Source organism: Fistularia commersonii, chromosome 29 (assembly GCF_037954325.1).
Source record: "Fistularia commersonii isolate RoL2024-O1a breed Wild chromosome 29, RoL_Fcom_v1.0, whole genome shotgun sequence".
Classification (NCBI taxonomy): Eukaryota; Metazoa; Chordata; class Actinopteri; order Syngnathiformes; family Fistulariidae; genus Fistularia; species Fistularia commersonii.
The window spans coordinates 11,688,742-11,700,920 of NC_141312.1; the positions used below are offsets into that span (position 1 = coordinate 11,688,742).

A 12,179-nucleotide genomic window follows, 5' to 3' on the forward strand; every position below is an offset into this window, starting at 1 on the left:
GTGATTAAGGATAGAGAGGGAAATGTATTGACAGATGCTAGTAGAGGGATGGGAAGATGGAAAGAGTACTTTGAAGAGCTGATGAATGTGGAAAACAAAAGAGGCAAGGGCAGAAGAGGGGACTATTGTAGACCACTAAGCAGCACAAGTAAGTAAAAGTGAAGTGAGGAAGGCACTGTAGACAATGAAGAGTGGAAAAGTAGTTGGTCCTGATGATATACCTGTGGAGGTGTGGAAGTGTCTAGGAGAGGCAGCGGTAGATTTTCCCACTAGATTATTCAACAGGATCTTAGAGAGTAAGAAGATGCCTTGGTGACAAGGAAAATCAAGAGGACAAAGTGGTCGAAGCTGAAAAGGGAGGAGTATTGTATGGTGTTCAGGGAGGAGTTGAGAAAGACTCTTGTTGGTCAGGGAAAGCTTCCAGATGATTGGACAACTACAGCTCATCATGGAGACAGGTAGGCAAGTACTTGGTGTATCAGCTACAAGGAAAGTAGATAAGGAGACTTGGTGGAATGAGGAAGTGCAGAAGTATATACAGAGAAAGCAGTTAGGAAAGAAGAAATGGGACACTGAGAGAACTGAAGAGAGCAGACAGGAGTACATGGAGATACAGCATAAAGTAAAGATAGAGGTAGCAAACTCAAAACAATGACTTGTATGCCCGATTGGACAGGAAGGAGGGGGAGAGTGATCTATACAGGTTGGCAAAACAGAGAGTTAAAAATGGAAAGGATGTACAACAGGTCCGGCTGATTAAGGATAGAGAGGTAAATGTATTGAAAGATGCTAGAAGAGTGATGAGAAGATGGAAAGAGTACTTTGAAGAGCTGATGAATGTGGAAAATGAAAGAGAGGCAAGGGTAGAAGAGGTGACTATTGTAGACCACAAAGCAGCAGAGATTAGTAAAAGTGAAGTAAGGAAGGCATTGAAGAGGATGAAGAGTGGAAAGGCAGTTGGTCCTGATGATATACCTGAGGAGGTGTGGAAGTGTCTAGGAGAGGCAGCCGTAGAGTTTCTGACTAGATTATTCGACAGGAGTGAGAAGATGTCTTGAAGACTTGAGACAAAAAGTGATGGTGCCCATTCTTAAGAATAAGGGGGGGTGCAAAATTGTGGCAACTATAGAGGGATAAAGTAGATGAGCCATACAATGAAGTTATTGGAAAGAGTATTGGAAACAAGACTGAGAGCAGAGGTCAGCATTTGTGAGCAGCAGAACTTCATGAATAGAAAGCATGCTACAGATTCAGTATTTGCTGTGAGAATTCTTATAGAGAAGTAAAAAGAAGGCCAGAGGGAGCTGCATTGTGTTTTTGTAGACCTAGAAAAAGAATATGACAGGGTGCCAAGAGAAGAACTCTGGTATTGCATGAGGAAATCTGGAGTGCAGAGATGTATGTTAGACTGGTGCAGGACATGTGTGATAGCTGTGACACAGTGGTGTGGTGTGCTGTAGAGGTAACAGAGAAGGTCAAGGTGGAGGTGGGACTTCATCAGGGATCAGCTCTGAGCCCCTTCTTGTTTGCAGTGGTGATGGAGAGGCTGACAGATTCAGAATCTTCATGGACCATGATGTTTGCAGATGGCATTGTGATCTGTAGTGAAAGCAGAGAACAGATTGAGGAAAATCTAGAGAGGTGGAAGTATGCTCTGGAAAGGAGAGGAGTGAAAGTTAGTCGCAGCAAGACAGAGTATATGTGTGTGAATGAGAGGAACCTGGGTGGAACGGTGAAGCTACAGGGAGTGGAGGTCAAGAAGTTGGAGGATTTCAGGCACTTGGGGTCAACAGTCCAGAGCAGCGGAGAGTGTGGAAAAGAGGTAAAGAGACGGGTTCAGGCAGGTTGGAATGGGTGGAGAAAAGTGTCAGGGCACTATACAATAGAAGACTATCAGCCAGAATGATAAGAAAGGTGCACCAGACAGTGGTGAGACCAGCGATGCTGTATTGCCTAGAAACAGTTACAATGACGAAAAGACAGGAGGCAGATCTAGAGGTTGCAGATGAAGATACTAAGGTGCTCTTTGGGAGTGACAGGATGGATAGGCTCAGGAATGAGTCTATCAGAGGAACAGCACATGTTAGATGTTTTGGAGAGAAGGTCAAAGAAGCCAGACTGAGATGGTTTGGTCATGTACAGAAGAGGGATGGTGAATACATTGGTAGACAGATGCTAGAATTGGAGCTGCCAGGCAGGAGGTCTCGAGGAAGACCAAAGAGAAGATTTACGGACGTAGTGAGAGAAGATATGAAGGTAGTTGGTATGAGAGAGGGAGATATGGAGAATAGGGTTAGATGGAGAAGGTTGATTCGCTATGGCGACCCCTTAAGGTAAAAGCCGAGAGAGAAGAAGAAGAAGAAGAAGAAGAAGAAGAAGAAGAAGAAGAAGAAGAAGAAGAAGAAGAAGAAGAAGAAGAAGAAGAAGAAGAAGAAGAGCGTTTTTGTCATTTTTTTTCACTTGTACATGTAAGCAGAGTGGCTGGATAAATCTCTCTGAAAGGCCACTTCATATTCCAGTGGTGAATATTAACACTATGAAGACTGGATTCTGGAGGTCTGCATATTTGGGAGAATGCTACATGCTTAGACATGAGCAAGCAAATTAAGCAGAATTAGAAACATCCCTGCCATTCACCTGAAGACAGGCAAAATTCCAACTGACTATGATGGAAAACCCAAAATGCCAAAATAGCTGCGTAAGTTTAAATTGTTTGGAGGTCACAGGGTCGCGAAGGTCAATTTTCAGCAAAATGGATATTATAGTGAAACTATGTAAAAGATTGCAAACATGCTGGTTGATGGTTGGAAGGACTTAACTTGAAATTTCTTGAAAGTTGAAAAACAAGTATTTTTTCACTTTATCTGTGTGGTTTTTACACAGATTAAGCTGAAACTACTAATATAGTTAAATGATTCAGGAAGTGGCAAAGATGATCTTGAGGTTGGAAATAACTTACACTGTAATGTTAAAGTCATTTGAAGGATTTTACTGATGGCCACATCAGGCTGTATATATGACACACTTTAACTTTGAAACTGGAAACATTCTGAGTAGGATACCACAATAACATATGACCTGAGTGTGTGCTGGATTTCTACTTACAATCCGGTTGCCTTTTTTGCACAAATTCATCTCACAGCAACATAAAATGTCACTCACTGCCTTCATTGTCTGTCTATAATATCAAACAGAGGAATAAGCAAAACTGCGACAGCAACTGCTACTTATTGGGAGTAAGTGACAAACAGAACATGAGTGTTCAAATCTTAGCAGGCACCTTTATTATAAATAACTTTTTGTTTTTATTACTTTGTTTTACTTCTATCAACAAAGTCTATCAAAACCAGAAGACCTTGAAGAAAAAAACAAACAAAAAAACATTCTACTGCATTCTACACTAAGGGGCATGGCCTGTCACCCCATGGGACTATGGAGTGAAGGCATTGTTTAGGTCGGGGGCATTTTGGGCCATGGAAGATCACTGTCAGTTTAGTGTTGGTGTTAGAGGAATGAAATGGGAAGTCGACTTCTTCTCCGCAAGCCTTCCTTCTCACACCACTGTACCATGATTTCCTATATAACCCCCTTGGACCCTAAAAGTGGACTCAAATTTTGTTTTCATTTACGTTGTAATATTAGTACCATTACAGACACTTACAATCATGAATCCCCTATCCAATGAAAACCATGGATTTCCAAGGTGAATAAAAGAGAGAATTATACGCTTTGTATTTTTCAAAAAAGCTTTAAATGCATTCTTAGATCAGATGGAAACTGGCTATTGGTAAAGTGGTATAAATTATACCATGAAAAACATGGCGTGTTAGATTAAACCGAAACTTTATGAAGCAGTTAAGGACAATCTGTAAAATCTACATCAGTAAGACTTGTAACACATATAATTAATAATAATAATAAAATAATCCAAAAAGCAAGATTGGGCATGTAACAAAGAGGGTCCAAGAGGGTCCGAAGGAAGCTGTACTTTCCCAGGAGGCTGTGGTCTTTCAACATCTGCAACAATCTCCTGTGGATGTTCGACCAGATCTTGGTTGTCAGCGCTCTTTTTCATACTGTGGTGCAGTGGGGTTGCATTACTTCAAAGGGGAACTCCAAAAGGCTGCAAAGACTGATCAGGCAAGCTGGTTCTGCCTGAGACTGGACTCCCTTGTGACAGTGGCAGAGAGAAGATCCTTGACCAAACTACGACACCAGCCACCTTCTGCACACTGTCATCCTAGCCCAGCAAAGCTGGAGCTTCAGTAAGACTTAACCAGGAACATTCACGGAGACAAAACATGATCATCGGAATGCTTACCCATGTTTGGTTCAACAAGGGCAAGCAACTGCTATTTCATAAGAATTGAGATGCATCATTTTTACAGTCTCGACACAGATCTTGTTAATTGTTAATTAATTGTTGGGATTAATTGTCAGCTCATAAAAAATCAACAAAATATGAAAAATAAGACATTTCAAAAGAGTGTCCAGAGTAACCTTGAGGAAATTAGCATATTATCTAAATATGAACAAGAACCATTTACAATGTTATTCAGTAGGTACAAGAAATGTTTATAGTTAATAGGTAAGACCCCGAAATTTAAAATATCTCTTTTCAAAAGAATTGATGATTAATATTTAAAGGTCAGAAAAAGCAATACTAAGATTTCTTTTGCAGTCAATCTGCATATCTGACTTGTAACTTTCTTGTTGATACTTATCAACATTAGATAAGGGTCCAAATATCAAAGTATTAGCCCCTCCACTGCCTGTCAATGACCACTAATATAGTGTATGAAATCAAATTTGGTGAAATGTAAATAAACAGTTCAAAGGAAAAAAATATTACCCATTAAATTTTAATGATAAAAAGTAAACACACAAACAAACAAGTAAAAATGAATAAGATAGGGAAAAGCATTGATTTGGTCAGAATGAGAACAACATAAACAAACACATTACAATCAATAGCCTCTTAAAGTGACATTAATCATCACTGTCGTGTGATGCTTTCTGACTATCTTGATGAGCACTCGAAGTACAGAACTGGGAAGTAGGACTCCCTATAGTTACACACACTAAGATACATTTCACACACAAACACACACACACGCACACACACACACACACACACACACACACACACACACACACACTGATTGCAAACATCTCACTGCTGAGGTTGGACAACTCTAAGGTTGGCTAATTAGCTAAGATGTTGTGATGATTGCCTAAATTTATGTGGATTGTTCACCAAAACGAAAAAAAAAATTACAGGTGAACTGGACAAGGGGCAGGAATAAGAGATAATGTTAAATTCTGTGTATCATTCCACAGCTTGGAAATAAGGGGCTACACTGCTCCGCCTGTCAATCAGTCATGAGACAAGCAATATGAAATGCATTATTTCTTTAACCTGAGTGGTTCTGCAGAATCTAAAACCTCATATACAGGTGGCCCCTTTTGTTGCATTTTGACAGAGGTCATGTTGTGGCTAGCTGCAGTGATGCCTTCAAAAGCTGTCCTGTGATATGGCTTGCTAAGCTAACAAGACTCCACAAATACACAGCCACATACTTGTCCACAGCTCAGAGCAGAGCTCACTTGTGAGCAGTCATACATGATTTAAAAAAAAAAAAAAAGCCCCCTGAAATGTCAGACAGACAATATTCCAATAAAGGTTTTTGGAAAACAAACATTAGAACTCTGATCTCTGATCTTGACAAAGAACACAACCAAAACGTTCTTTTATCTTCATTTCTATGAAAGCACAACAATGATAATAAGTATTTTAAATACATAATTCAACATTCAAAGGTGTGGAAACACTTCAAGCAGTAGCAAAATGAGAGTGTGTCATTGGAGAAAGGGGATGTGAACCATCATTGTCAACTGGAGAAAACCAGAGCAGCATATGTTTGAGCCCCATTTGATTATCTACAAAGTTACGTGTATTTTCAATTACTCAAAGGAAAAAAGCACTATGGACATCTTTGTGATATCCTACTATAAGCTATGGCTTCTCTTTGTGTTTCCATAGTAGCCTGAGATCATTGTGAATTGATTGGGAAAAAGCCATTTGAATACTCAAAATAGGATATGTGTATACCCCTAAACTTTCTCCCATATAGCATCTTCGCTGGTTATGAAACAACGATTTCACAAAGATTGTTGTTTAAAAATGGGAAAATGTCTTTAGGAAATATCTAAATGGTTTATAAAAATACTTTATGTGCTTTTGGACCTATGAGTGAACTGTTTGCTCCAAAAACAGCTTTTGTTGGTCATTTGCTGCATGGAATCAAGTGTCGCCAAGCATTTTTGACTAATTTCTAGTCAAAGATATATTTGTGGTGTTTAATCAAATGTCTTTGCAAGTTCTCAGTCATCCAAATCATGGTTAATCCTTCTCAAATCTCATTGTGGCAACTTGACCTGATTTCTTATCTTAAAGACATTTCGCTTCTTCAGATCTGTGATTGACTTCTGACTCAGGTGAGTCTCCAGAATATCTTTGTCCCCCCCATCGACACTCACATTAACACAACAACTCCATCTAACCTCGAATCTGCTAAACGACTCACTTGTTAACGTCATAAGCCATCTCAGCTTAGACCAGCCCCAGCAGCTAACACAAATGTTGGTTGTACTCTCTGTCACACATCCTTATAAATCCCTATGAATATTATGTATGGGTAAGTGTGGGGGGCACTTTATGTTACTTTTTTTTTTTTTTCGGTAGTTTTAGGAATTACATATTACATTTAAATGTTCGCTTACATTTGCATAGGTACGTGTCTAATTTTTCATATGTTTTGATACTTCTGATAAACTAAGTATAAAATCAAAAATCAAAAATAAATATATGATCCTTGACATTTAGGATTACAGGGTGCATGGGCAAAACTACTTGCACAATTGCATTTTGACATGTCACATGTGTCACATTTAATGTGAAATTTGAGGTTTGCATCAAATAATTAAACAGAATTCGACATAGTTAAACTTAAATTATAATCCTTGTCAAATCTTGTTTACAAGATTAACCATGATCTGGATGACAGAGTTCTGGCTGGTTATGATAGTTAACAATCATGCCTGTTGGCTGTAACTGGAACTGCCGGCTTGCAGAGAAATATAGTTTTAAGACTTGAGGTCTGACACCCTTTAGAAAAAGCTGGAGTAATTATCTAAAAATTACATGGAAATATGTTAAATGTGACAGCGTCTTAAATGCCTGTGGAGGTTATCAGTTATCCGGTTGAAATGGCCAATTCTTGTTGAAATTCTTGTAGCAACTGAATTTGATTTTCCTCCCTTGAAGACGTTTCAGCGCTTTTCTGCGTGGCTTCTTCACGTCAAATGGACTGTGCGAACTAGAATCGGAAACTAGCACCAGTAACTTCTTGAAATGCCTCAAACAAATATTTATTCCTTTGGAGTGTTTCTTTCTGTTATGTGATTAGACAACTTGACAAGAAGTTAGACAAATATACTCGGCAGAGGTTTGAAAACCATGAGATATCTGCATGGAGCAAATTTAGCTTTAAGGCAGAAGGCTGTTAATCTTGTGGGCTCAGGTACCACAGCAACAGCCCTTTGAGTGAACTTGTTAAGGGAGATATTCTTGAGGACATGTCATTTCTGTCACCACTGGTCACAGTGCATCAGCCAGGGGGATATACAAGTAGCTTTTATCTTAAAACGCAAACAAATGAACAAAAAAAACTGAACTGTCTGGCCCTGAGGAGAATCTTTTTTTTCGTTGATTGTTTATATGTCATTGGCCTCTCGGTCAGTAACAGGGTGTTTCTGCGAGGATCTCAGTGCAACAAACAATACTGCAGAGAGCGAGCAGCTGCCGAGCATAACAAACAACAGTTGCAATAAAACTACCATGATGGTACATTTGATGATGCATTTACAAGCTGTGTTACAATCCTAATTAATATACACAGCACTGAGTTGCATTTCTAATCACTCTAGTCACTCACCGGAAACCACAAAGATATAGGCGCGTTTCTTTTTCAGGCTCAGAATCACACGGACACAAGTTGTGATGTACTGAAGCAAGAAGACGCAGAAGTAGAGCCATGACTGAGACATTGAGCGCCAGTGGCTTCAAAACGGCGACCGCCTCTGGATCATCGCTCCACATTTTCAATCCCTTTGGAAATGTCTATTGGAGTCTTTGGAGATTCCACCGTGGAGCAAACACATCTGGTATTCATCATCTTGTCAGTGTCACGTGAAGAAACAGACCTTTATGGCGAAGCGGAAACTGCCTCGAAAAATACAAAGACTAAAACAATAACAAACAATACCAGAACAGCCTTTCTTTCCATCTATGGGATTCCTGTGTTTACGAGGACACTGTTAATACCTCTGTTTGCTTTCTATGAGCTCCGGTAGGTCTTGATGATGTCCTTAATCTGGCGTCTACAGATTGGGCAGCAGGCATTGGACATCTTTTTGAGCTGGAGGCCACAAGCGTAGCAGAGACACATGTGTCCACAGGCATAGATGACCGTGTCCACTGTATTCTCGTAGCAAATGGAGCATTCGTCGGACCGGGGTCCATGGACAGATGGAAATGGAGGGGACTTTGGGAGGCTGACTGGTGAATTTGGGCTTGTGCCTGTGGTGGATTAGAGATTTTAATAGTTAAATACTGTAAGATGAGGAAGCAAGGTCCATATACATGAAGTGAAACGAACCGCAAAATATAAATTGTTATGCTTCAGCTGAGTTTCAAAACATTTGAAATATCAAATCAATGGCTTATGAATCAAAAAATGAAGGAGCTAAGATTTAGGTCGAAAAAACAGAAATTAATTATATTACCGGTATATTAAAAATGGCGAGAGAGATGAGATAAATATCAGTCTTATTGCTACACAATTTAAGATACTCTAATTACCTCCAACTATCCTGATGTAAGCATATGTACTGTAGGTAATGAACAAGAGTTGCCGTAGAAAGAAATGCTTCAAATAGAAGTCGACTGCTTTATATTTCTAACAGCTGATCCATGTCAACTCTGCAGTAGCAGCAATTACATAATGCTAATTTGCAACATTTATGAAGAGTGAAGACTCTTGACTGAAATGCCTTGTATCTGTGACCTACTGTACAGGTTTGTTTTGGTGTGTGCATGTGAGCATTGAAACCTGGACTGATCTCACGAAGAAATAAATTACAGATCTGTTGCATGACACTTTTCCTGAGATTTTCCTCTTGTGGTGACCCAGCGCTGACATGTATAATGAAGCCAGGAAATAAGATGACAGAATCAGAGAATCCCATATCAGTTTAAGGTTTAATCCTTAACTGGAAAAAGATCAGAATTAATCTGACACCTTAAAAATGTTATAAAAAAATCCCTGATTCCAATTTTAATGATGTTACGTTTACAGACTCTACTGCTGGTGCAAAAAAAAGTCAAGGTGCACTCAAGAAAATTTGTTTTGTTCTTCAAAAACCAAATATTTCGTGTAATTTAACTGTAATATATATCCACTAGAAATTGTCCTATTCTTGTCCAATTCTTTGAAATTGTTTGTGCCTTTTTTTACGCAATTTTTTGAATTAATAGGAAAAGACATGTGTTTGCACTTGTTTGAATACAATCAGATACAGGTCTCTTTTGGAACTAGGAGTAACCACATGATCAAAAACCAAAACACAAACATGTGTGGGCTGAAAACATCGTACTGCAGATTATACCTCGAAAGTAAACAACACCATCACAGTGGTCTCTTAGCTACAGTGTTCTTCTCATCTATATTTGACAGTTTAGCCACAATCGGCGAGCAACCCCCAAATAGTAAATGGAAATTTGGAAATTTAGATGATGTTTGATCCTAACTAAACATAAAGAACTCAATCTACATAAAAATAGATAAATAAGTACTACAACAAATTCTACATCATCATATGAGCATATAACTAAGTAGACATAATTATGTAGTCAGCTGGGTGACAGATGGTATCAGATGAACACACATCCTGCAAAAAAGCTGGCCCATAAACAGAGCTGACAACAGTGCCCTTAAAGCAGAGACATCATTAAGGGCCACTACAGGCACATGACTCCTGGCATGAAAATGGGCACTCAGTTATTCTATCAATAAAGTTTGAAGCAGTATTGCATTGGGACACCTACAGTACATAACATAGTAACACGCGCTTGCTTCTATTATGGAACCACATCTGCTCGATTACCCATAATGGGCAATATTAAGTTCCCTGAGGGGCTGTTGATTCAATGACGCTTCCCTTCCCAGGTCTACCTACCCCCCGCTGAGCTGCAATACGCCGCAGAGCGCAGGCCTCCATTCAGGACCGGGTCCAAGCTGCTGCTGCCCAGGGTGCTGGGGGGGTTTGGTGAGGAGGATGGAGACCCAGGACTGGATGAGGCCCCAGGATCTCCAGTGTGAGTGGAGCCTGGCGAGTATAGAGGAAGGCCTGGGTCAGGAGTCATTGTGGTCAGCTGATACACAGAATTGAGACTAACTGGATTTGAAAAATAAATACATATTTTAAGATTTCAAAGTTTTGCTTCTGACTTTTATTTTATTTTTTGGGGGGTAGTTTCTAGAAAATAGTGATTTCTTGTTTTCTCTCACATTCTTTTTGGATAAGATATATATCAGCTTCTTGGTGTTTTTAAGGTAATATCTTTACGTATTTTTATGTATCTCTGTATTATTCTTGCAGAAACTGCTGTATTTTTTGGTTGACTTTTCTTCATATCCTACTTCTTAACTTCTTCTTTTTTGAAATAAATGATTGATCAACAGATCTCAGGACTCAGGACTGATAATTGAATAACTTCCTATAAGACTGAATCACCAAAAAGTGGCTCAGACCATGCGTTAAGTTATATATAAGCTTTGTGCGTCCTTGCAAATATGGAGTGTGCATGTTCTTTGCATATCACATTCATTTGTTTTCTAAAATGACTGATTCCGAGCAACAGTTCACAATAGGAAGAAATGTGGAGAAAATAAAACTCCCTGTCAAATAAGATGCAAGAAAGAGTGTAAAAATATGCAATCATTCAAAAGAGTTCCTTCAAATGCTTTGGTGCCAATAAACACAGACAGCTTTAATTTCCACCCCGGTGGCTTACTACCAAAATGAGCTATACAAAAATTGGAACAGGAATTGGCTGCTGGGTGAGCATTATATGTTCAAGTTTGTTGTCATTGAAGATGCCGTCAAACAGGTATTGCCCCTGTTTATACCCTCCATGGGGATCACCATCTCATTAGGCCCTGGAGGTGATGCCTTCTACATGGTCTATGCTAGCTCAGGGCAGATGAATGTGGGGATGTGGGCAATAAATGGATGGCTTGTCCACAGGGAACTAGAATCAGAAGGCCATTCGATCCAACCAATGGTGAAACAGTGCCAACACCAGGCAGCCCACTTGGGCTACTCTTTCTGCGCCAATTGACACTGCAGCACCTGGTGCCCACGTGCCCGCTGGTGTCATCAAATCTTCATAGCCGCCGGTACTGCACATCCAGCAAAAACAAGTCCTTTGCCTAAAAATAACAACTCTATGCAAAGTGAGCATGCATCGCAACCCCCCTCAAAAGTAAACCCCTACAAGACAGAGGCTTCTGCCAGAAATTAATTGCTTCTGGCAAGAATGGGAAAAAAAAAACAGAACCTCTTTCATTCCTTAAGTTTATGGTAGGAAGTTATTAAGGAGAAATGGGTGAAATGGGCCAGCAATATTTATTCAATTCTTAGGCCAAAAGAAAAAAAAAGGAAATTGAAAAACTTAAACTTGAAAGTAAAAATATGAAGGAGGGAATGAGTGGAGATACACAGGCCACCGCTGAGTCGTTGCTGAAAGAGGAGACTGGAACTTGGCACACTCCTCCAGGAGAGGGGAAAAGGAGCTCTGGTCAGATCCCAGTTTCTCCAATTCAAAAACATTGATGCCCCAACTCTTTCTTTTCAACTGCAAAAGATCAATGACTCATCGTAAGCATTACCAAATTGATGTTTTGGAAGCTTATTCCTCCAGGGGAGGAATGCGCATATCACTATAGCCACAAACACATTTTGATCCTGGGGTGATGGGAGACTGTTTGCTGTGTTCACACTCTGAACATTGCTTCCTTTGTATATTGAATGACCAAGGTTGATGCAACTTTTTA

At 39.6% G+C, this 12,179-nt stretch overlaps 1 protein-coding gene across 2 annotated transcripts in view; it reads right to left on the bottom strand.

The window, feature by feature from the left end:
* Positions 1–5,638: 5,638 nt before the first annotated feature.
* The window catches only part of neurl1aa (neuralized E3 ubiquitin protein ligase 1Aa), a 47,635-nt gene continuing 41,094 nt past the window's right edge, over positions 5,639–12,179 (bottom strand). For both annotated transcript variants that reach the window (XM_086177271.1, XM_086177272.1), the window contains 2 exons: positions 10,300–10,449; positions 5,639–8,641 (listed from right to left, as the gene is read on the bottom strand). In XM_086177271.1, the coding sequence (XP_086033397.1) occupies positions 8,400–8,641; positions 10,300–10,449 (392 nt within the window). In that variant the 3' untranslated portion in view covers positions 5,639–8,399. The remainder of the gene's footprint in view (positions 8,642–10,299; positions 10,450–12,179) is intronic.